Source organism: Temnothorax longispinosus, chromosome 2 (assembly GCF_030848805.1).
Source record: "Temnothorax longispinosus isolate EJ_2023e chromosome 2, Tlon_JGU_v1, whole genome shotgun sequence".
Lineage (NCBI taxonomy): Eukaryota > Metazoa > Arthropoda > Insecta > Hymenoptera > Formicidae > Temnothorax > Temnothorax longispinosus.
The window spans coordinates 10677910-10703934 of NC_092359.1; the positions used below are offsets into that span (position 1 = coordinate 10677910).

At 29.0% G+C, this 26025-nt stretch overlaps 3 protein-coding genes and 1 long non-coding RNA gene across 4 annotated transcripts in view; 3 read left to right on the forward strand and 1 right to left on the reverse strand.

The window, feature by feature from the left end:
* LOC139808195 (uncharacterized) overlaps positions 1 to 26025 on the reverse strand; it is a 183961-nt gene that overhangs the window by 92285 nt on the left and 65651 nt on the right. The gene's annotated exons all lie outside the window — the stretch shown is intronic.
* Positions 1434 to 7091, forward strand: LOC139809030 (thyrotropin-releasing hormone-degrading ectoenzyme-like). The gene is made up of 11 exons (XM_071771639.1): positions 1434 to 1441; positions 1696 to 2145; positions 2531 to 2714; positions 3262 to 3415; positions 3622 to 3703; positions 4074 to 4447; positions 4743 to 5017; positions 5296 to 5486; positions 5950 to 6249; positions 6344 to 6413; positions 6879 to 7091. Exons 1-11 carry the CDS (start codon positions 1434 to 1436, stop codon positions 7005 to 7007), a joined length of 2217 nt encoding a protein of 738 aa, XP_071627740.1. The 3' UTR covers positions 7008 to 7091.
* Positions 8998 to 16946, forward strand: LOC139809037 (aminopeptidase N-like). Its single transcript, XM_071771652.1, has 12 exons — positions 8998 to 9132; positions 10016 to 10541; positions 11022 to 11480; positions 11776 to 11959; positions 12657 to 12810; positions 13004 to 13085; positions 13423 to 13796; positions 14096 to 14370; positions 15231 to 15421; positions 15790 to 16089; positions 16176 to 16245; positions 16753 to 16946. The coding sequence occupies exons 2-12, from the start codon at positions 10048 to 10050 to the stop codon at positions 16897 to 16899; spliced, it is 2730 nt and encodes a 909-aa protein (XP_071627753.1). The 5' UTR covers positions 8998 to 9132; positions 10016 to 10047; the 3' UTR covers positions 16900 to 16946.
* On the forward strand, positions 19517 to 25886 carry LOC139809038 (aminopeptidase N-like). The gene is made up of 9 exons (XM_071771653.1): positions 19517 to 19605; positions 20024 to 20464; positions 20889 to 21072; positions 21760 to 21913; positions 22109 to 22190; positions 22663 to 23042; positions 24228 to 24502; positions 24925 to 25115; positions 25583 to 25886. Exons 1-9 carry the CDS (start codon positions 19517 to 19519, stop codon positions 25884 to 25886), a joined length of 2100 nt encoding a protein of 699 aa, XP_071627754.1.

A 26025-nucleotide genomic window follows, 5' to 3' on the forward strand; every position in this document is an offset into this window, starting at 1 on the left:
GAAATAACTCAGAGATTCTTGGTCTATTCTTTAATTTTACTGTTCGGTCTATTTCTTTGAAAACTGAGAAACAACAATTATAATTTAAGAAATTCAAGGAGCCTAATACAAGCAAATAACAGATGTTACCCTTGAAACCTTCTATAGTTTATTCTCCAAAAATAGACAAAACATTATAGACGTTTCGAATATACTAAGTTATATCTCATTTTTAGCACAATAAATTAAATTATTCTTTATTTAGAACATTTTAACGATAACACACCTTTATTTGCTGCTAAATAATTCAAATTTTACATATTAACAAAATGTATTTACTTCTGATGACTGATAAAATATTTCCAAACAACTGCTGAGTATAACCGACAATTAAATAATTCAAATACTCTACACGTTGACAAAACGTATTTGCTTCTTTACTTCTGATGACTGATGAAATATTCTATACAGTCAAATGTACATACACTACTTATTGTTAGATGGTTAAAATCCTTCTCGAAAACTAAGTAAATAAATTTTCTTTTAAGTAATTCTAAGAAAATAATTAAAAATAGTCAAATAAATTAAGTGTAATGAGCACATTTAATTATAATATGTTCAATATTATATGAGAAACAAATTCATAATTTCGAAGTAGATCTTACATATAGTCTTCATAATAAAAATTGAAATTTTTTCCCTCTATTTTTTCCTTTGTTCCTTTTATTTTTGTATAAAAATTAATATTAAAGTTTAATAATTTGTACTACATTGTATTATTGTTTGTTTGTTTGTTTGTTTTATAAAAAAACGCAGATACCTAAAACGAGTACTGAAATGGGATTTCTAAAACTATACATCGGCTTAATATTGGCCACAGTCACAGTTTTTTGTATCACTGATTCAGAAATTAACTATCGTTTACCAAAAAACGCAATACCAGTTAGTTATAACATTAGTCTGATTCCGCATGTCGGCAACCATGCTTTTCACGCCTTTCACGGTGATACCAGTGTCATTATTGATATTGTTTACACATTGTCAAAAATAAGATTACACTCGCAAGAATTAGAAATAAATGAAACGGCGACAACGTTGATTAACAGCCATGGTATAATCTATAGACCGATCAAACATATTAATGACAGTAATAATATATTGACGCTTGATTTTGACAATATATTGCCGCTCGGTCTTTACACCCTGAACATGAAATTTGATGGTTATTTTTCTGAGGGTAATTATCACAAAAGTGGCTTTATGCAAATTCCGTACACAGACATGGAAGGAGACCGCACGTAAGCAAATATTAAAAATATTAAAAATATACTTATAACATAAACGTTATTTGTTATGCTACTTATTTGTTACTTTTGCTTATTATCTTCTTTTATTAATTATTTTTATCGTTATTAACCTTTAATACATAAAGCTCGGCAAGACATTTCTTAAACATGAGATTGTGTAATTACTAAAAACGTATGCAAGGATAATTTATAATAAAATATTTGCAAGAAATGCATAATGTTTTGAGGAGCATTTGACTTCAGTTGAAAATAAAACGTAATGGCAGTACAGCATTTTTCTCTGTTTCTACTTTAAACACAATAATTATTTCATATAATATAATAATAACTAGTGTTCTCTAAACTTTTTTGTTTTACTCGCCATGAGTGGAAAGTTTGTCGCTATTTAACAAATTTGATTAAATTACAGGTTGGCCGCAACGCTCTTCCAGCCAAATAACGCCAGACGAATGTTTCCATGTTGGGACGAGCCAGCGTTCAAAGCTACCTTCAACATCTCCGTCATACATCATAAGAAATACAGAATATTGTCTAATTGGCCGATACGAAAGCAACACGAAGAACAAAATGACATGGTGTGGACATCTTTCGACACCACTCCTGTAATGTCCACTTATCTCGTGGGAATCGTGATTTTATATAATTTCATTCGCGTTGAAAACACAGACAAGACCGTCAACGTGTGGTGCCAATCGTTTTTGTCATTGCAAACAAAATTCGCGCATACTGTTGCCGAAAAGGTCATGCCGTTTTTGCTCGAATATAACCAGGACTTCAAAAAAATACCAAAAATGGATTACGTCGTTATACCAAATTATCCTGTCAGCGGCATGGAAGCTTGGGGACTCATTATCTTCGAGTAATATACATAACTTAAAGAATTAGTAATGTACAAAAAATAAAAAAATTAATATTAAGTTATTAGAGCTGACCAATGACTTTTAGCATTCAAAATTTGATAATTATATATATAAAGCGCATCTTTATTTCACGGATATTCAAAAGATATATATTTTTATTCTTAGATTGTCTGAAACAAATTAACGTATTTAATTAATGTCTATGTTACCTTTTCTTTCCATTTTTATATACATACGTATATAAAAAGTACTTACTCTCTCGCGTAAGAAAACTATGAATAATATTAATTACTTGGAAACATATATTAGACTGTATGCTAACGATGAGAAAAACTATGCATAATCACATTTTGTACTTATATTATATTATGTTTTATTTTTCAGTGAATCAAAAATTGTCTACGATGAAAGCACAGATCCCACATTTCGGAGAAGGGAAGTAGCGTCGTTAGTAACAAATAAACTTGTACATTATTGGTTTGGCAATTACGTCACCCCATCTTGGTGGTCCCACCTGTGGTTGAGCGAAGGATTTTCTGCGTTCTTCGAAGCGTATTTTCTCAATAAGGTTATTTAATATTACTAATGCAAGGTTACTCATTAAATAAAGAAACAATCGTTAAGATCAAAATAACATCTATTAAAAGTTTCCACATCTTCTTAAAATGTATATCAAGACGGAATTAAGTAAATGATGGCACGTTCTTTAATTTAGAATTATAAAAAAAATAGTAACTCGTTCTCTTTTCAAACAATTATAAAAACAATTTAATGTAAATTTTTAATAAAATTAAAAAATATTTTGTTTTTTGCATTTGCCACTTTTAATGTCATATGTTTTAACATTATATTCACATTTAGTGATCTTAAGAATGTAATTATAATAGTTTTATTAGATTCTAAAAATATGTTAATTTTGCATCTGCCACACAATAAGCATTTAATAAAATACAATAATTTAACGTCTCGAATATTTATACCTTAATCTTATTTTTTAATAAAAATTAAAATAGCGAGGTTTTTGGACGTTGCGAATAAACCAGTTTATATTCCTATTGCAAACTTTTATTCAAATTTTTATATTTAGTCATATATTAGTGGATTTTTTTCTACAGATATTTGGAGACTGGCGAACAATGGATCTTTTCGTAATTGAGCGCTTACATCATTGTCTCTCTTTAGATATTGGCTTAATAAATTCTGTTACATTGGAACTTGACAGAACCTTAGATTATGACGACCTCTTTTATAATGATGTTTTTAACAAAGGTAAGATTATGTAAATATAGTTAAACTATATGGTTCGTTATACTTTAATGTAGGTAGCACAAAAAAGGGGTGAAACAAAAAATTAACAGCGGACAAATTTCCTATTTAAGTAATGCGCATAATTCACATATACCTCAATTTTATGCGTACAATCTATTTTATATATATTGTTAATTGAAATTTTATGACGTGTGTGGTTATCGTAGCGTCAGCTATAGTGCGCATGTTACATCATGCAATGGGAGACGAAATATTTCGACAGGGTGTCACCAACTATTTGGTACAACAGTAAGTGTGTATACATATATATATATATATAATATGTAGTCTAATATAATTATATTACAATATAATCATCATATTTCGCAATATTAAATATCACAAGTATAATATTTCTTGTATTCTTGTATTGCAAACTATTCATACGTCACATCAGAAACATAAACTTGTACGTTCAATATTTAATGCTCGATTAGAGGCCATATTTTACTTTGTAATTATAATTTAATTAAGTTAGTTTTAAGTCGTACTCTTAGTTTCTATTTATGTATTAATTAAGTTGTACATTAATGCTCACGTTAATTCCATAATAGTAAATTTATACACATACGTCGTAATTATTATTATAGCTAATGACAATGTCATTTTCCAAATTTAGTCCATTTGGATCGGTTACTCCCGACGATTTGTGGAGCGCCATGCAAAGTGCTCTGCAGATGGCCCCTTATGTCCCTTATATGCAACAACAAGATTTTAAAATAAAAGAGGTGATGGACACGTGGATAAACCAAAATCGTTACCCTGTGCTGAATGTAACGATAAATTACGAAACAGGCGAAGTGGCAGTAACACAAAAATGTTTCCGCGCAACTGAATGTACCAATAATAAATGGTGGATACCCATGACCTACGCCGACCAGAGCAATTTGGATTTTTCCAATACTATGCCCAATAATTGGTTAGGACCAGATCAAACTAGTAGAGTGGAAATTAATACAGGAGATTGGATTATTGTTAATGTACAACAAACTGGTATGAATTATTAAATATTACGTTTTTTTATTTATCTTATTTGTTCTATCGTTTCAAAGGTTTTACATCATTCAAATTTGTATATACTTCTCTATTAAAAAAAAAAGCTCAAGGAAATTTATGTAATTATATTTTTCGAAACCTTGCTAAATTATTAATGTATTTTTTCTGTAATATTTGCAAGTTGCACACTACATTAGTTTGTTAGTTATGATAAAATGGCAGTATTTGGAAATATGTCTTGATAATTTTAAATAAAAAGGTCTAATAATAAATTTCATGGATAATTCGACAGCATACTGTCGTGTCTATTACGATACTACAAATATGGAAAGAATCATACGTTACTTGAACTCTGAGGAATACAAGAACATACACGTTCTCAATCGTGCTCAAATGATCGATGATGCATTTGCTTTTTTGATGGAGGATCAACTAGATAACTCCGTATTTAAAAATCTTATAAATTACCTAAGACGAGAGAGAGATTATGTAGCATGGCGTCCAATGTTCCGAATTTTAGAACGGTTATCGAAATACTTTTCACTGCTAGAGAGTAAACATTTCAAGGTAGATAATAACAAATTTTATAAAGATAAAAATAATGTTTATAACTTTATAGTTGTATCTTCAATTTTTAATCTCACAATAGTAACGATCATGTTGATTAACATTAATACAAATAGACAATATAGAGAAAGTCGAACGCAAGCTCGCTGATGATTCTTATGATAGTGAATTTTATAGCAAAGCACGAACGAAATATGTATATCCGTATATGAATCACGTCACTTCGCAAGTACCCCAACCAATCAATATAAAATTCAATATTACTTCACGATTTCTAGTCATACGTGTCAGGAATTTTCGATGGGCTTCTTCAGAAGATAGGATATGAAGAAAATCCTAATGATGACGATATCACAAAGATGCTAAGGCTAGATGCCACGAAATGGGCATGTACCGTCGGTCACGCGGAATGCAAGAGAAGGGCCGCCGTTAAATTGACCAAACATCTCGCGGATCCTAATACTCACAAGTAACTTTTTTTACGATCCCAATTATCTCATAATTTGTATTTGTGCGCGCCTATATGTGTTGGGTATGCGCGTGGACACATATGCATATATTTATATGGTTGTAGATATCTATTTCTATTTTTTATTTCTACAAGTTGCTAAAATTGGAGACATTATTCTCTTTATTGTTTTTCCTTCATTTCCATTCTTGTTTCAATACACAGAATGAATATGGCGATACAAGTAAAAATATATGTATAATAAAAATAACAAGTGACAATATCGATAAAATTATCTCACTGTAGCGTCATATAATCACGTGGCAAATATAGAGTGGTAGAATTAGCATACAACAAGAACTTATAATTTCATGAATAATAGTTATCTAATAGAACGATGAAAAATACGAAACTTGATAAAATAAAACGTTGGCTATACGTATAAAATATATGTACCTCTTTTACATAGACATATATATTTCAGAGTTCCACATTGGTGGCAAGATTGGACGTACTGCTTTGGTTTGACGATAGCCAATATAACTGCTTGGAATAAAGTGTTTGTATTATATCAGCGAACATCTGATAAGAAATTTTGGAAAATATTGAGATGCTCTGAAGATCCTGATATTATTATCAATTATTTGAATATTATAGCATATAATGCTGCGTTATTCAACGATAAGGAGCATGCTTTTATCTTCAATTTAATTATCCAAAACCATGCACGCAACGATGTCATCCTTGAATATATTTTAGAACATTTTGATAAAATAAAACCCAAGTAATAACATTTCTCTTTAAATATATATATTCTATTTTCTTCAAATAAATTTATCGTATACATTAATTATGAATATGTGATTTTGCTCTTACAGATCATTTGCTGCAAGCCAAACGATAAAAAGTATCGTTTCTAATGTTTATTCTAACGAACAAATTTCCAAGGTAAATTTTATGATTTTACATTACTTATTGATTTTCAATTAATAATCCTTTAACTGTGACGCGCTTAAAATAAAAACCATCGTACGTTGAATTATAGATTAATGCAATTTTATATAATAAAATTAATATTAATAATTAATTCTGTTTATATTTTTGAGCTGAGTATATTTATATCTTAAAGAAAAACTATGTTGTAAAATTGAATAATACCAGCGTGTGGCTTAAAACATAAATTGAAATTTTATCATTTTAGAATTTATTATGAAAGTATTACCGTGTTATAAATTGATAATTCAGTCTTGAAATTTAATACAAGTTTACATATTGTATACAATGTCCGCTCTGATTTTTGTGTATATCATATATATTTATTGTTATTATTGTGTTAAAAGATATTATATTTTATGGAACCGCTGCATAAAAATAAGTTATTATTGATAAATATCTGCAATTAATTTGTTTCAGGTAAAAAAGTTCGCAGAAACTAATCTCCATCAAGACACTTTGTCAGGCATTACAAAACTGATAGAAAAGCATAAAAATCATCTTAAACAGTCCATAGACATTTTCACAAAATATTTTGGAAAATATTAAACTCAAGTGACCAATTGATCTGATCAATCAAAAATATCAAATGTGATGGAAGACATATAATTATCAACATAATTTTTCAAATAATATTTTGATTTATTATTACCGTTTTGTAAATAATATTTTATTTATTTTTTATTATTTCTAATACTTTTTAATATTTTTATAATATTTAGTATTTTATTAATAGTCTGGAAGCTATTAATAAAATTATTTATGACATATTACTGTTGTGTAATTAACAAATAATTTATATAGTATTATAGATTTGATGTTGTTTAATATCTTTCGTAAAATATCTTTTATAAACGCACTAAATGTACTTTGGTTTATTACATTTGATATAGAGCACATACATTTTTTAAATTAAATATATAATACTTTATAAACATTTATGTAATTTGCTAATAGAATACTTAAATTTCAATATAAATTTTTATTATAATCGTTGATAGACTTTGAACAAAAGACATGAAATAATGGCGTCGCTTTGTAATAAGAAGCTTTATCTCTAAACAGTAGTTATTATTATCTGTAGAATAAAAATTGTATTTCTGTGAATCTTCAAAATTTAATATCATTTATAACTTTTTTTATTAGCTTATACATTGCATATATCTTTGTTTATATTAAATAAATTAATTTTTCGGAATATAATGTATCATGTGTATGAATATTTTGTATCACTTTTATAGATCACTCATTTCAATTTCAATATTGAAAGATATTATGTATTTCTATCGTTGTTAAAGAACTTGACGAAGTATAATATATTATGAAATATAGTATCGGATTCTTATTATTTTTCCCTGTGTATGCTTAACATTTATTTATTATAGTTAGCTGAAACTATTTTTATATTGTGAGTATAAATTAATACATATTCTGTTAACGTTGAAATATCGAAATAATCTGTTTCAAATCAAGCGCAAAAAATATGTTTACTTTTAAATAAGATTTTATATTATTTTTACGTATTATTATTATTTCTAAAAATTTTTGAACAATTTTTAATTTTTAATGTTATTTCTAAATATTTTTGTAACATTTTGTTTGTATTAATAATTCTACCTATTAGTACAATTTCGAATTCTTGTGATATATGTATATGACACATAACTTACTGCCATCTGATTGGTAGTAAAGTATGCATGTACTTCATAATTTTTACACTACTCTCTTTAAATATTTTTATAACTTTGAAGCAAAATATACTGAATTTAATATAAAATTGACAATTTATATAGTACAATTACAATATATACCTTAGACTAAATTCAATTTCTCTTATTAATTTTATGTGAATTTCTGAAATCAAATGACTATAATTTGGCGACTATAATTTATACAATATAAATAAACTTTTTTGAAAAATGTATTAAAGTTGCTTTAATTATATAAGCTTAACTTTTAATAAGCTCCTTATTTCCAGTCGTTTACAACTCCAAGAACCCTATGCGTCTCGATGTTTGTTATCGAGAAGGAAAAATTCAAAATTTTGTAAGAGACATCTTCTATATCGACATAGTCTTACAGTATTTAATGATAAAATGTCTTGACTGACTGACTGACTCATCAACGTCCGGCCCAAACCCCTAAACCTAGAAACAAATTGAAATTGGGTTAGTATATTCCTTCTATGACGTAAGCACCCACTAAGAAACAATTTTTAGAAATTCGACCCCTATATAGGAGTAAAAAGAAGTAAAATGTGTGTTACCGTATCTAAGCACGGTATCAAGCTAATGTATTATACAGATATTATCTGTCTGATTCAAAGAAGTGCAACTGAGAAAAACGACGTCTCAATATTATAAACAAACACATTTGTCATCTATGATCTTCCTGTAGATATCTTTGTTCACAAATATTCAAAAAAATGTGTAACAATGGTACGAGTCGAACAGTTTCGTATGTAACAGGCACTGTATTTACATGACATATCTATCAAGACATCAGAGATTGACATTGTAACCATCAGTATTCGGTGTTCTTTCGAGATGGTCGGACGGGTCGAACGACAGTTACGCTGAACTATCCTTCATATTAATGGCTTTCGTGGCGATAGCACCTAATTAATTGCTGCAAAGAACTGTAACTTAATCAGCATACAAGTGTAATACACAAGGTAAGTCATTAAGAGCAATAATAATTAATTAGGTATTATATTTTGTTGAAGACACAAAGAAATATTTAAAACGTAATTAAAATAATTTTGACAGACAATACACGATGAAATTTAACTTTATTTCCTCGAGATTACTTATACTCATGGATTGTGATAAATTTTTATTTTAAATATGTATTTTCTTAATCAGTCGATATTTTGTTTCTTATCGTTGCTGCATAGTGAAAACTGGAAAACGAAAAATTTAATACAATTTCGAGACGATCTTAAAACACATAACGTTCCGAACGTAGAAAAAATTTTAAATTAAACAAAAGACGAGATTATTATTGTTATTGACAAATAAATAAAATGGTCATACAATGGAAAATATTGATTATTTTCGTTCTTTAAAAAATAATTTTAATTATTTTTTATATATTTTCCTTCAGGTATATTTAAGATACAGGAATGATAAGAAAAAATAATTTTGCTATAACCGACAACTAAATAATTCAAATTTTACATATATAACAAAATGTATTTACGTTTCTTACTTCCGATGAAATATTCTATATAGTCAAATCAAATATACATACATTTATAGATTCATAAAATTCTTCTCAAAAACTGAACAAAATAATTTTCTTTTAATTCTAAAAAAATATAAGAATAACAGAATAAATTGATCCTGAGCATATCAAGATATATCCAACATTCTATAAAAAAATATTCATAATTTTCCGCGAAGTAGGTCTATATAATCTTCTTGATAAGAGTTGGAATTATCTCTTTTCTTTCTTTTTTTCCTCTGTTCCTTCGATTTTTGTATATAAAAATTAATATTAAATTTCAATAACTTGTACTGCATTGTATTATTATTTGTTTCCTTTTTAACGAAAAGTTACAGAAACCTAAGACGAGTATTGACATGCCATGGAATTCCCAAAATTGTTATTACATATTGACATAATATTGGCCACAATCACGAACTTTTGTATCGCTAATGATGCAAAAGATCCAAAATATATATATCGTATACCCACCAATTCAATACCAGTTGATTATAACATTAGTCTGATTATTCCGCCGGATCTCAGAGAAGGCAACACATTTCACGGTGAAACCATTGTCACTGTCAAGATTGTTCGCGAATCGTTTTATATAAGCTTACACTCGCAAGGATTAGAAATAAATGAAACGGCGACAACGTTGATGAACGATACTATAGTCTATAAACCGATGGCACATACTTATGACAATGAAACGAATATATTATCGTTACATTTCGAAAAGCAATTGTATCGCGGTTCTTACACCCTGAACATGAAGTTTGCTGGTAATTTCTCTCAGGCTGGTGTTCTAGGCAATGGTGGTTTTATAAAAATTCCGTACACATACGAGGAAGGAAACAGCAAATATAACAGAACGTAAGCAAATATTAAAAATATTAAAAATATACTTGTAACGTACGTACGTAAATGCTATTTGGTGTTACCTTATTTATTTGTTACGTTTACTTATTACCATTTTTTATTTATTACTTTCATCGTTATCGACTTACACCATATATAAAGCTCGGCGAAAGAGCTAAAATGTGTATCCACTTTATTATTAAAACCGTTTTCTAGTATGTAAGTATATTTACAATAAAGTATCTGCAAAAAGTGCATAATGTAATGTTTAAGAGAATATTTAACTTTGGCTTAAAATAAAACAACATAGCAGAGTACAACATTTCTGTTTCTACTCTCAACAAAATAATAATTACATATAATATAATAAACATATAATATATAAACATGATAACTAGTGTTTCTTAACTTCTCGTGTCTTACTCGCTATGAATGATAAATTTGTACTATGAGTGGTATTTTTATCCTTATTTAAAAAACTGTTTAAAATCACAGGTTGGCCGCAACACACCTCATGCCGAATAAAGCCAGACGAATGTTTCCATGTTGGGACGAGCCAGCGATAAAAGCTTACTTCATGATCTCCGTGATGCATCATCGGAAATACACGGTATTGTCAAATTGGCCGATCCGAGAGCAGTACAAAGTAAAAAATGACATGAAATGGACACACTTCGATCGCACTTTTACAATGTCAGCTTATCTCGTGGGAATTGTGATTGTATCTAATTTCACTCGCATTGAAAACAAGGACAAGTCCGTGTCGTCCGTGTCTGTGTGGTGCAAATCGTCTTTGACATCGCAAGCAATATTCATGCATATTATTGCCGAACAGATCACGCCGCTCTTGGAGGAGTATACCGATAGAACCAAAGGGGTACCGAAAGTAGATCACGTCATAGTACCAAATTATCCGCTCACCGGCATGGGAGATTGGGGAATCATCATTTACGAGTAATATTCATAACTAAAGAGATTTACTAATATGTACATGAATAAAAAAAATCAATATTAAGCTATTAGAACTAAATGACTTCTAGCATTCGAAATTTGATAATTAGAAACGATAAAGACACATGTGTATTTTATGGCTATTTAAATTTCATTTACATATTATCATTCTTAGGCTGTTTTAAAACAAATTAACGTATTTAATTGATGTGAATGTCACCCTTTCTTTCAATAATATATATATATAAACACATTAGACAATCACATTTTGAATATTGTGTTATGTTTTGTTTTTTAGCGAATCCGAAGTTGTGTACGATGATAGCAAGGATCCTACATTTCAGAGAAGGAAAATAGCGTCGTTAGTAGCACATGAAATCGCACATCAGTGGTTCGGTAATTTTATCACCCCATCTTGGTGGCCTGACCTGTGGCTAAGCGAGGGGTTTGCTGTGTTCTTCCAAGTGTATTTCCTCAACAAGGTTATTTAATATTATTAATGCAATAAATTGCTCATTAAATAGAAAAGTTGGAAATACGGTTCATTCTCTGAGATCAAAATAACATCCATGAAATATTTTTATATTCTTATAAAATGTATCAGGACAGAGCTAAATAACTAATGGCAATTCTTTAATTTAGAATTGTAAAAAACATTGTAACACTGTTCTTTCTGCGAATAACTAGAACGAAACGTTTAATACTAATTTTTATTAAAATTCAAGAATATTATGTTCTTATCACTTGTGTGTCCTCCCCAGCCCATATTAAAGATTAGCTATTTTTAATCTCTTACGTTTCAACATTATTTTCATATTTGGCGATACAATGATTATTATTGTAATAGTTTTATTAGAATCTAAACGTATTGTATTTTTCGCATCCATCACAATAAATATTTAACAAAAACAAAATTAACATCTAGAATTTTTAGATCTTGATTTTATTTTTGTATTCAGTAATGTCCAATATCTTAAAAAATAATTAAAATATAATCTTCTCAAAAAAAATTATATACGTGAAACGGTTAACATTTGACATAAATAAATTACAATAAAAATAAAAATAGCGAAATTTTTAAAAGTGGCGGACAGGTAGGTTTGTATCCCTATAAATGCGAACTTTTCTTCAAATTTTTATATTCAGCCATATCAAAGGATTGTTTTCTTGATGTTACAGACATTTGAAGACTGGCGGCCAATGGACTTTTTCGTTACTGGGGCCATGCACGATTCTCTCTATTTAGATGATAGCTCATTGGAGTCTGTTACATTGAAACTTAACGATACCTTGGATTATAACCAACTCTTTGGTGATGAAGTTTATAAAAAAGGTAAAATTATGTAAATAAAATAAATAGCTTAATGCAGATAGCACGAAGAAAAAGGTGGAATCAAAAGTTGATAGACAACAAATTATCTTTTTGCGCAATACGTTCATATATGTCTTACAATTAATTTTATGTGCAAAATATGCTTTATAGGTATTACTAGTCAATATATTTTATGACGTGTATTTTATCGTAGCTCCAGCTATATTGCGCATGTTATATCATGCAGTGGGCGACGAGGTATTTCGGAAGGGGATCACCAAGTATTTCGCTACAAAGTAAGTATGTGTGTATAATGTAGTCCACTACAGTTATCACATATAGCAACATTAAATATCATAAGTATAATGTTTCTTGCGTTTACGTTGGAAAATATAGTGCATATCAGAAATATAAACTTATGCATTCAATATCCAATGCTATTCGATTAGAAGAGACCATACATTCCTTAATTATAATTAGACTAAGCTTAGTTTTAAGTTACATTCTTTGTTTCCACATGTGTATTCATTAAATTGTACATTAATACTCACATTTGATTATGTAATAATAAATTTAAATTTAAATATATACGACGTATGTGTTATAGCTAACAACAATGTGATGTTTCTTTAGGAAATATATGGCGGTCACTCCCGATGATTTCTGGAGCGCCATACAAAGTGCTAAAGACGAAGCTTCTTACGTCCCTTCTATGCGAGATCAAAAATTCAGAATAAAAGAAGTGATGGATACGTGGATAGTCCAAAATCGTTATCCCGTGCTGAATGTAACGATGAATTACGAAACTGCTGAAGTGGCAATAACACAAAAATGTTTCCACGCAACTGAAGATATCAATAATAAATGGTGGATACCCATATCCTACACTTATCAGGACTTTCCGTATTTTTCCAATACTATGCCCAATAATTGGTTAAAACCAGATGAAATTCTTAGAGTGCAAATTATTACAAGAGGTTGGATTATCGTCAATCTACAACAAACTGGTATATAAATCAATAAATTTTACGCTCTTTTATATCTATCTTATTTGCTTTATCAACACGAAAGTTTTACATTATATTCACGTTCTTAATATATTTTCTTCGATACATTGGTGAATTACATTGGTAATTCATTGGTAAAGTATGTACATTGGAAATGTAATTTTTTTTTAACAATTGTAAGTTGTAAATTACATAAAATTGGTTTATTACAATAATGAAAATGTCAGTATTTGAAAATATACCTTGATAATTTCAAACAAATGACGATCTAATAATAAATTTAATGGGTAATTCGATAGCATACTGTCGTGTCTATTACGATACCGCAATTATGGAAAGAATCATACGTTACTTGAACTCTGAGGAATACAAGAACATACACGTTCTCAATCGTGCTCAAATTATCAATGATGCATTTGCCTTTTTGCTCGAAGATCAACTAGATAGCTCCGTATTCATAAATATTATAAGTTACCTAGAACGAGAGAAAGATTATGTGGCATGGCGTCCAATGTTCCGAATATTAGGACGGAATGAGAAGTACTTTTCACTGCCAGAGAGTAAAGGTTTCAAGGTACGTATTAACAGATTATATAAAAATGAAAAAGACGTTTGTAGAGTTATATTTGGCTCTTTAATTTGTCCAATCATTTACACATTCTCCGTTGTATAGAATAATTATTACTTCGCAAATATTATATTAGTACAAAATTACCTTTTCAAAAAAGGTAAAAAAAGGCACTAAGCACACGCAATGTATTTTGTAAATTGTGGTACTACCACTTGGGTTGGATTTTTAATTTTATACATATCACTTATATAGGTTGAGCTAAATAACGTAATATTGTGATATAATTTTGTTAAGAACAAATTAAGCTACCACTTAGGTTGGATTTTTGAATTTATAAAATACATGTGATATAATTTTGTGATATAATTTTGTTAAAAAGGAATCAAGCTACCACTTAAGTTAAATTTTTTATTTAATATAAATCTACGGACTAAAGAGCACGACGATCATGTCGTGAATCCGTTATATTCGTACAAATTAACGTACTGACTGCCGGAATACGATGAATTTTACGTCAATTTGTAGTTACCTGTTTGTAGTTACCTGTTTAGAGAGAAAGTACGTGAAAACGAGCAGCATGCCTATATACTATGCATACCTAAAAATAAATTATGTCGCGATCGGTTTTATAATCGCATAATGGTAGGAATAAATGTGTTAATTAACATTAATACAAATGGACATAAGGGGAAGTGGGGAGCAAGCTCGCCCGGACGATTTTTATGATAGTAAATGTTTTAACGAAGCATTATATATATATATCAAATATGTATATATGTATATGAATCACGTCACTTCGCATGTAGCATCAAAACAATATAAACCAACAAACCAACAATTTAATATTATCTCATGATTTCTAGTCACACATGGTAGGAATCTTTGATAAGCTTCTTGAGCATGTAGGATACGAAGAAAATCCTGATGATGACTATATCACAAAGATGCTAAGGCTAGATGCCACGCACTGGGCATGTACCGTCGGTCACGCGGAATGCAAGAGAAGAGCCGCCGTTAAATTAAGCGAACATTTCGCGGATCCTGAGACTCACAAGTAACTCTTTTTATGATCACAATTATCTTATAATTTATATTTGTGCGTGTGTGTTGCGTATGCGCGCGCACGTATGCATATGAATGCAATCGATTCCTTTTAATATTTCTTCAAATCTCTTTCTTTCTTTCTCTCTTTCTCTCGATGAATTCATCATTTATTTATTTATTTATTTACTGTGTTCACACGTAGTGTTATGGTCACGTGGCAAATATAGAGTGACAGAAGCGCACGACAGAAACTTTTAATTTTGCAGAATAAGAGTTACCTAACAAAACGGACAGAAACACAAAATTTGATAGAATAAAACGTTAGCTATGCGTATGAAATGCATGTACATTTTTTCCATAGACACATATGTATTTTAGAGTTCCACAATGGTGGCATGATTGGACGTATTGCTTTGGTTTGGCGGTAGCTAATAAGACTACTTGGGATAAAATGATGGAACTGTATCAGCGAACATCTGATAAGAAATTTTGGAAAATATTGAGTTGCTCTGAAGATCCTGATATAATTATCAGCTATTTAAATATTATAGCATATAATACTACATTATTTAACCACGAGCAGCAGGCATTGATCTTCAATTTAATTCTTGAAAACCATGCACGCAACGATTTGGTCCTTGACTACATATTAGCAAATTTTGTTTTTATATATCCCAGGTAATACATTTATCTTTACAAATATATACATTCTATTTTTAAAATAAATGTATCTTATACATAAATATATTATTTTGTTCTTACAGATTATTTCCAACAAGTCTAACGATAAAAAATATCATTTCGAATGTTTTCTCTAACGAACAAATGTCCAAGGTAGATTTTATAATACTAGATTCATACTTATTGATTTTCTATTGATAATCCTTTAATTATAGCGCGCTTAAATGAAACGTTTATCGTGCGTGGAATTATAGATTAATGCAACTTTACATAATTAAATTAATATTTATAATTAATTTTGTTCATATTTTTGGGGTTTATATTTGTATCTTATAAAGAGCTATGTTTAAAACTGAGTAATACTAGCGCGTGGTTTAAAACATAAACTGAATTTTTGTAAGGTAGTAATTAATTCTAAGAATATTACCTTATTATGAATTGATATATATATATATATATATATATTTTAAAAAAGACATATACACAATTTCTTATGACACATATATACTTCCGCAGCTAAGGGATTATATATATTTATATACATACCATGTATTGTTATTGTCTATGTTAAATAAAACATTATATTTTAAGGAATAGCTGCATAAAAATAAATTACTACATGTTATTGATAAACATCCTTAACATCATAATCTGTTTCAGGTGAAAAGATTCGCAGAAACTTTTTTTCATCAAGATCCAAACGGTTTGTCAAACTATAAAATTATAAATCTAATAGAAAATCGTAAAAATAATCTTAAAGTGTCTGTAGATATTTTTACAAAGCGATTTGGAAGAAATCAAACTTAAGTGACCAATTGATTTGATCAATCAAAAATATCAAATGATGCATGACATACAATTACCTACATAATTTTTCAAACAATGTCATTTCTATTTATTACTACCTTTTTGTAAATCATTTTTAAATCATTTTTAAATCATTTTTAATTATATTTTTAATGTTTTAATATTTTTATAATACTTAGTATTTTATTAATAGTCTGGAAGCTATTGATAAAATTTTTTGTGAGATATTGCTGTTCTGTAATTAAATATATTTATATGTCATGTTATACTATTATAATATGACATATTACTGTTCTGTAATTAAAAAATAATTTATGTAGTATTAGACTTGATGCGCTGTTTGATATCCTTCGTAAAATATTTTTTATAAACGCACTTTAGTCTTATTACATTTGATATAGAGGTCATGCGGACAAATTTTTTAAATTAAATATATAATACATTGTGGACATTTGGTATAATAATATCATTTGCTAATAAAATACTTAAATTTTAATTATAATTATAATTATAATCGTTGCTAGACTTTGAATGAAAAACATGAAATAATGACGTCGCATTGTACTAAAAACTTTATTTAAACAGTATTTATTACTGTATAGAATAAAAATTTCTGTTTATTCTTCAAAGTTTAATATTATTTACAACCCCCATTTTCATCATTTTATTTATTGCATATATTTTTGTCTACATTATATAATTAATTTTTTGGAATATAAAGTATCAAGTATGAATATTTTGTATCACTTTTATAGATTATTCATGTTACAATCGCAATATTGAAAGGCATTATTTCCAACCTTTATACTAAAAAGCACAACTTGACAAGGTATATATTTTATAATCACAGATTTTATATTTATCGGATTTTTATTAAATTTATTTTTCTCCGTGTATGCTTCATATTTATGTAGGTAAGAGTTAGCTCAAACTACTTGTACCGTACGAATCTAAATTAATACATAATCTATTAGCGTTAAAATATCGAAATAATATATTTCATATCAAGTATATATCGTTTGTATTAATATGTTTTAGTATGATTTCAGTGATTAATATAATTTTTATTTTTTGTCACATATATAAAATATATTTTTATATATCGTTTGTATTAATATGTTTTAGTATGATTTCAGTGATTAATATAATTTTTATTTTTTGTGACATATATAAAATATATTTTACTGCCATTTGATTAGTAGTAAATTACGTATGTGTTTTATAATTTTTACATTACTGTGTTTTTTTAAATATTTGTATAACACACTTTGTAGCTGAATATACTAAATTTAATATAAAATTGACAATTATAAAATACACCTTGGACTAATTGTAAATTTAATTTCTCATAGTAAATTTCTGAAATCAAATAGCTATGATTTGACGATTATAATTTATACATTATAAATATATTTTTTGAAAAAATATATAAAAATTGTTTTAATTATAAGTTTAATTTGAATAATAAGCAATAAGCTTTTTATTTTCAATCGTTTATAACTCAGGAATTATATGCACCTCAAGGTTATCGAGCAGGAAAAATTCAACATTTGGTAAAAGACATCTACGACTATATGGACATGATCTTACAGAATTTAATAATAAATATATTATTCATGTATTATCTGACTCAAAGAAGTGCAACTGACGAAAACGACTTCTCAATATTAACATATGAACAAACACATATTTATGATCTACAATCTTCCTGCGGATATTTTTATTTGCGAATTTTTAAAAAGAAATATGTAACAATATTACGAGTCTATTCCGTGAGGCACTTGTATTTACGCGACATAGCTATCAAAACATCAGAGATTGACATTGTAGCCAGTATTCGGTGATTTTTCGAGATGGCAAAACGGTATTTTCGCTTATCTATCTCTGATAATAACGACTTTTGTGACGACATAATTAATTGCTGCACAGAACTGTATTTTAATCAGCACGTATAATATACAAAGTAAGTTAAAAAAACAATAATAATTATTTTTTTATTTCTCGTTGAAGATATATATAGAAATATATAAAACGTTATAGAAATAACAATTTTAAAAGGCGAAATAATATAGTCCTTTTGATAAAAGTTGGAATTATCTTTCTTCTCTCTTTCTTTTCTCTATTCTTTCGTTTTCGTATATATAAAAATTAATATTAAATTTCACTAACTTGTACTGCATTGCATTATTATTTTTCTTTTTAACGAAAAATTACAGACACCTAAAGCGAGTATACTGACATGGAATTCCCTAAATTGTTATTACATATCGGCCATATATTGGTCGTAGTCACCATCTCCTGTATCGCTGATGATTCAGAAATCATCCATCGTTTACCCAACAACACAGTACCAGTTATATATAACATCAGTTTGATCCCACATCTCAAAAAAGGCAACATTACTTTTCACGGTGAAACCAGTGTTATTATCAATATTACTTACACATCGTCAAAAATAAGCTTACACTCGCAAGAATTAGAAATAAATAAAGCGGCGACAACGCTGATTAACGGCACTATAATATATAAACCGAAGCAACATATTTATAACAATGAAACAAATATATTGACGCTACATTTCAACGAAGTATTGTGGAGCGGTATTTACATTTTAAAAATGCAGTTTGTTGGTAATTTTCCTAAGGGTGATTTTCCAAAAAATGGCTTTATGAAAATTCTGTACACAGACCAAAAAGGAGACAACACGTAAGCAAATATTGGAAATATTAAAAATATACTTATAACATAAACGTTATTTATCACAGCCCTTATTTATTACTTTTGCTTATTACCTTCTTTTACTTATTACTTTCATCGTTATCAATCTATAACACATAGAACTCGACAAGACATCTAAAACATGTAGCTACGTAATTATTAAAATTTCCATTTTCCAGTATGTAATATTTGCAAGAAGTGCATGCAATGTTTAAAAGAGTTTAACTTCAGTTTGAAATGACACGGCATGGCAATATATGTAGTATTTCTGTTTCTACTCTCAACAAAATAATTATTATACATATAATATAATAAGAAATAATAACTAATGATCTCTAAATTCTTATGTTCTACTCGCCATGAATGGTGAATTTGTCGTTATTTAAACAATTTTATTAAATTACAGATTGGCCGCAACGTTCTTCAAGCCAAATAGCGCCAGACGAATGTTTCCATGTTGGGACGAACCAGGGTTAAAAGCTACCTTCAGCATCTCCGTCATGCATCATCAGGAATATAAAGTAATGTCGAATATGCTGGTGCAAAAGCAGTACAACGTAGGAAATGGCATGATGTGGACACACTTCCATCACACTCCTACAATGTCCACTTATCTCGTGGGAATTGTGATTGTACCTAATTTCTTTCGCGTTGGAAACGCAGTCAGCGTGTGGTGCAAATGGTCTTTGCAACCGCAAGCAAGATTCGTGCGTACTATTGCCGAAAAGGTCATGCCGCTGCTGGAATGGTATACCGACAGATTCAAAGGAACACCAAAAATAGATCACGTTATGGTACCAAATTATCCCGTCAACGGCATGGAAACTTGGGGACTCATCATTTACGAGTAATATACATAATTAGAAGGATTAGTATATACATAAGAAAAGAATTATAATATTAAGCTATTAGAGCTGGCCAATAACTTTTAGCATTCAAAATTTGATAGTTGAAAACACGTGTGTACTTCTCGGATATTCAAAAGATGCATATTTTTATTCTTAGATTGTCTTAAACAAATTAGCGTATTTAATTAATGTGTATGTTACCCTTTTGTTCCATCCCCATATCTTTATGTACATACATATATCATACGTGTACAAAACGAAAGAATTTCAAACTATCTGTCTAAGTTATTCACGTAAGAAAATATAGTTACTTGAATATAAATACTGTAGTTACTTGGAAACACAATTAGACTATATGCCAGCGATAAGGAAAGACTTTTCTTAATTACATTTTTGTGTATTATATTATGTTATATCTTTCAGCGAATCAAAAGTTGTCTACGATGAAAGCACAGATCCCACATTTCGGAGAAGGGAAGTAGCGTCGTTAGTAGCAAATAAACTCGTACATCAATGGTTCAGCAATTACGTCACCCCATCTTGGTGGTCCCACGTGTGGATAAGCGAAGGATTTGCTGCGTTCTTCGAGGCGTATTTCCTCAACAAGGTTGTTTAATATTACTAATGCAAGTTACTCATTAACTAGAGAAATACATTTCAATCGCTAACAATAAGATCAAAATAAAATCGATAAAAAAAAGTATACATATTTTCATATTTTCTTAAGATGTATCAAGATGGAACTGAATAAATAATGGCACGTTCTCTTCAATCTAGAATTATTAAAGAAGATTGTAACGCGTTTTTCTTTTCAAATAATTATGCAAACAATTTAAAACAAATTTTTAATAAAATTGGAGAATATTTTGTTTTTAGCATCTGCCGCGTTAAATATTTGCCACTTTTAATGTTATATTTTAATATTCCATTCATATTTAACAATCTTAGGAATATAACTATAATAGTTTCATTAGAATCAGAAAATATTTTATTTTTTTTACAGCCGCTATACTCAACATTTAATAATATAATAATATTCAAATTTCGAATTTTTATACTTTGATTTCATATTCGTATTCCATAATCTCTAACATTTTAAAAAATAATTAAACTAAATATGATCTTCTAAAAAAAGATTAGACGCTAAAAGGATTAATATTTTATCTAAATATATCATAATAAAAATTATAACAGTAAAGTTTTTGGAAGTGGTAGACAAACTAGTTTATATTCTTAATACAAACTTTTCCTCAAATTTCTATATTCAGTCATATCAGAGGATTTTTTTCTGCAGATATTTGAAGACTGGCGGACAATGGATTTTCTCGTGACTGAACGCATGCACGATTCTCTCTATTTAGATACTGGCTCTTTGGATTCTATTACATTGAAACTTCACAATACTTTGGAGTACAATGAACTCTTCGGTAACGAAGTTTTTAACAAAGGTAAGATTATGAAAATATAATTAAATTATCGTCTGGTAAATACCTTAATGCAGGCAGCACAAAAAAAGAGAACAGACGGTTAATAGCAAACAAATTTTCTTTTTGCGTAATATGTTTATATATATCTTAATTTTATCCATATAATCCACTTTATGTATATTATTAATCGGTAATTTATGACGCGATTTATCATAGCTCCAGCAATATTGCGCATGTTATATCATGCAGTAGGCGAAAAGGTATTTCGAAAGGGTATCATCACATATTTAGGCAAAAAGTAAGTGTGTATAATGTCGTATAAAATAATTATCACATATCGGAATATTAATCCTAACTAGCAACACTTAATTTCGAATCCTTAACTCGCCACACTCCGATCAGCGAGACCGCTCGACTTTGTCAATTGTCACATTGTCGTTTTCATTCTAATTAATATTTTTAGGCTCGTACTGTAACTAGAATTAAATATCATAAATATAATATGTTTCTTGTATTTACGTTGGAAAATAGTATGTAATCAGAAAAATGAACCAATGCTACTGCGTTCAATATCCAATGCTACTCGTTAGAGGCCATATATTTTGTTTCTTAATTATAATTTGACTAAGCTAGTTTCAAGTTATATTATTAGTTTCTAGATATGTATTAATTAAATTGTACAATAATGCTTACGTTGATTCCATAATAGTAAAATAGACATACGTATTATATGTATTATAGCTAATAACAATGTTATTTCTCAAATTTAGTTCATTTGGGTCGGTCACTTCTGATGATTTGTGGAACGCCATGCAAAGTGCTCTACAGATGGCCCCTTATATCCCTTATATGCATGAACAACAAGATTTTAAAATAAAAGATGTGATGGACACGTGGATAAACCAAAATCGTTATCCTGTGCTAAATGTGACGATAAATTACGAAACTGGCGAAGTAGCAGTAACACAAAAATGTTTCCGCGCAACTAAACGTATCAATAATAATGAATGGTGGATACCCATGACCTACGCCGACCAGAGCAATTTGGATTTCTCCCGTACTATGCCTAATAATTGGTTAGGACCAAATCAAACTAGTAGAGTGGAAATTAATACAAGAGATTGGATTATTGTTAATGTACAACAAACTGGTATAAATTATTAAACATTACGTTCTTTTATTTATCTTATTTATTCTATCATTACGAAGGTTTACATCATTCAAGTTTTTATATATTTGTCCGTTTATAGAGGAAAGTACTCGATTATGAGATACCATACCTATTTTGTGTGATGCCGGAAGTCTATGGGCAGAATTGAAAAATATAGTAGGTCATTTTGAAGGGAATTTAATAAGCTTTAAAATGCTAAAATGTAAAATTTAATTTAAATATTAATTTTGCTGAAAATTAGAAAATTGTAAAAAATGAGCTTTCGGCAAAATCGCAAAAGTGTGCTCCTAATATGAGAGACCCCGGGAAATCGCTAATAAAGTGCAAACTACATCAGTATTACTATTAAAAACCTTTATTTAATGTTTCTCAAATACACATGTGATGCATTGCAGAAGCATATTTGCAACAATCGTAAACCCACTTATACTCAATATTGTACCTAATCTTCCCCCTCCACCCTTTCCTCTCAAATCAAGGTCAGCACAGTCTTATAAATTCGTATAAACCTTCCCTTAGTTAATATAGTATTTTCTCTTCTTTTATTACTATGCAATAACTTTCATACTCCAGCAACCCAGGAGTACCCTGAGTATCTCATGTTACGAGCACCACGCCTTGCGGTTTCACGATCACCAAATCTAATCTCTACAATTGAGCAACTTAACATATCCCGTATTTTCCTATTAATACGACCTTACTCTATCACTGCATGCAGAACTTATTGCCAAATATTTATTAATTATATAATAAAAAAGGTTTAAAAACTCATATCCATGGCACTTGACAACATCCAATTTCAGAATTTCTTTCTCTGCAACGACTACACGCACGATCAAACAATGAATTTTCCACTAAATAGGTTTTACCCCAAGAGCAATAAGTTCATGGTAGAACCAACAGATAGGGCCTATTAGTTTAGCAGAAACCTCGCTGTCGCATATTAGGAGCCTATCTCATAATAGGAGACTTAGCTTTAAGGAATTTCATATAATTATATTTTTCGAAACCTTGCTAAATATTTTATTAATGTATTTTTTCTGTAATATTTGCAAGTTACACACTACATTAGTTTGTTAGTTACGATAAAATGGCAGTATTTGGAAATATATCTTGATAATTTCAAATAAGATCTAATAATAAATTTAATGGATAATTCGACAGCATACTGTCGTGTCTATTACGATACTACAAATATGGAAAGAATCATACGTTACTTGAATTCTGAAGAATACACGAAAATACATGTTCTCAATCGTGCTCAAATTGTCGATGATGCATTTGCCTTTTTGCTGGAAGACCAATTAGATAGTTCCGTATTTATGAATCTTATAAGTTATCTAAGACGAGAGAGAGATTACGTGGCATGGCGTCCAATGTTCCGAATTTTAACAGAGTTATCGAATTACTTTTCACTGCCAGAGAGTAAAGATTTCAAGGTATATAATGACAAATTTTATAAATATAAAAATAATGTTTTAGTTTTATAGTTGGATCTTTAATTTATCCAGTCTATATATAATACACATTCTCTACCTTATTAAATTATTATTGCTTCGCAAATAATATACTTTCAAAGCTAGGCATTATGTCCGATATTCATAGTCGATGCTTATATTTAAAACCGTCTTCAGTACAATTTTAAGATGTCATGAACCAATCTTAATCTGCATTAATATAAATAGATGCTGGGTATTAATAAAAGTCGGACGCAAACTCGCCGATGATTTTTATGATAGTGAATGTTTTAACAAAGCACTATTATATATATAACGAAATATGTATATCTGTATATGAATCACGTCACTTTGCATGTACCAACAAACCAATATAAAATTTAACATTATCTTACGATTTCTAGTCATACATATCAGAAATTTTCGATGGGCTTCTTCAGAAGATAGGATACGAAGAAAATCCTAATGATGACGATATCACAAAGATGCTAAGGCTAGATGCCACGAAATGGGCATGTACCGTCGGTCACGCGGAATGCAAGAGAAGGGCTGCCGTTAAATTGAGCGAACATCTCACAAATCCTGATACCCACAAGTAATTTCTTACGATCTTTCTATGATCCCGATTATCTCATAATTTGTGTTTTTGTATGTGTGTGTTGCGAACGCATGCATATAAAATATGGCCAATTTCTTATTTATTCAAGTCTTCGAAATCAGACATTCTCTTTGTTTCTCCTTAATTTCAATTTTTGTTCTAATCTTTAATTAATAATAATTAATAAAATAAATATGTGAAACAAGTAAAAATATATGTATAAAATAACAAGTGGCGTTATCGATGAAATTATCTTTCATTTATTTATTCAATGTAGCGTAGTCTTATGGTCACATGGCAAATATAGAGTGATAGAGCAACGCACGGCAGGAACTTAATTTTGCAGACTAAGAGATTACCTAACCTAACAGAACAAAAAAAAATACAAAACTTGATATAATTAAATGTCGGCTATATACGTATAAAATACATGTACCTCTTTTCTATAGACATATATGTTTTAGAGTTCCACAATGGTGGCAAGATTGGACGTATTGCTTTGGTTTGACGGTAGCTAATAGGACTACTGGGGATAAAATGATGGAACTATATCAGCGAATATCTGATAAGAAACTTTGGAAAACATTGAATTGCGCTGAAAATCCTAATATCATTATCAACTATTTGAATATTATAGCATCGAATACTACATTATTTAACCATATAGATCATGCATTTATCTTCAATTTAATTCTTCAAAACCATGCACGCAACGATTTGGTCCTTGACTACATATTAGAAAATTTTGATAATATAAAACCCAGGTAATAACATTTCTTTTTATAAATATATATTCTATTTTCTTTAAATAAATTTATCGTATACATTAATTATGAATATGTAATTTTGCTCTTACAGATCACTTCCTACCTACCTAACAATACAAAATATTATTTGGAGTGTTTTT

What these genes read in the sequence shown, in the direction of transcription:
- LOC139809038 (XM_071771653.1), top strand. Translation starts at nt 19,517, where the DNA reads ATGCAGTTTGTTGGTAATTTTCCTAAGGGTGATTTTCCAAAAAATGGC. An exon ending in ATCACATATTTAGGCAAAAA is followed by an intron (nt 22,191 to 22,662) that starts GTAAGTGTGTAT and finishes TCTCAAATTTAG; the next exon opens with TTCATTTGGGTCGGTCACTT. An exon ending in CAGAGAGTAAAGATTTCAAG is followed by an intron (nt 24,503 to 24,924) that starts GTATATAATGAC and finishes TACGATTTCTAG; the next exon opens with TCATACATATCAGAAATTTT.
- LOC139809030 (XM_071771639.1), top strand. An exon ending in TAGAGAGTAAACATTTCAAG is followed by an intron (nt 5,018 to 5,295) that starts GTAGATAATAAC and finishes CACGATTTCTAG; the next exon opens with TCATACGTGTCAGGAATTTT. An exon ending in GCGGATCCTAATACTCACAA is followed by an intron (nt 5,487 to 5,949) that starts GTAACTTTTTTT and finishes TATATATTTCAG; the next exon opens with AGTTCCACATTGGTGGCAAG.
- LOC139809037 (XM_071771652.1), top strand. Translation starts at nt 10,048, where the DNA reads ATGGAATTCCCAAAATTGTTATTACATATTGACATAATATTGGCCACA. An exon ending in CGTCAATCTACAACAAACTG is followed by an intron (nt 13,797 to 14,095) that starts GTATATAAATCA and finishes GTAATTCGATAG; the next exon opens with CATACTGTCGTGTCTATTAC. An exon ending in GCGGATCCTGAGACTCACAA is followed by an intron (nt 15,422 to 15,789) that starts GTAACTCTTTTT and finishes TATGTATTTTAG; the next exon opens with AGTTCCACAATGGTGGCATG.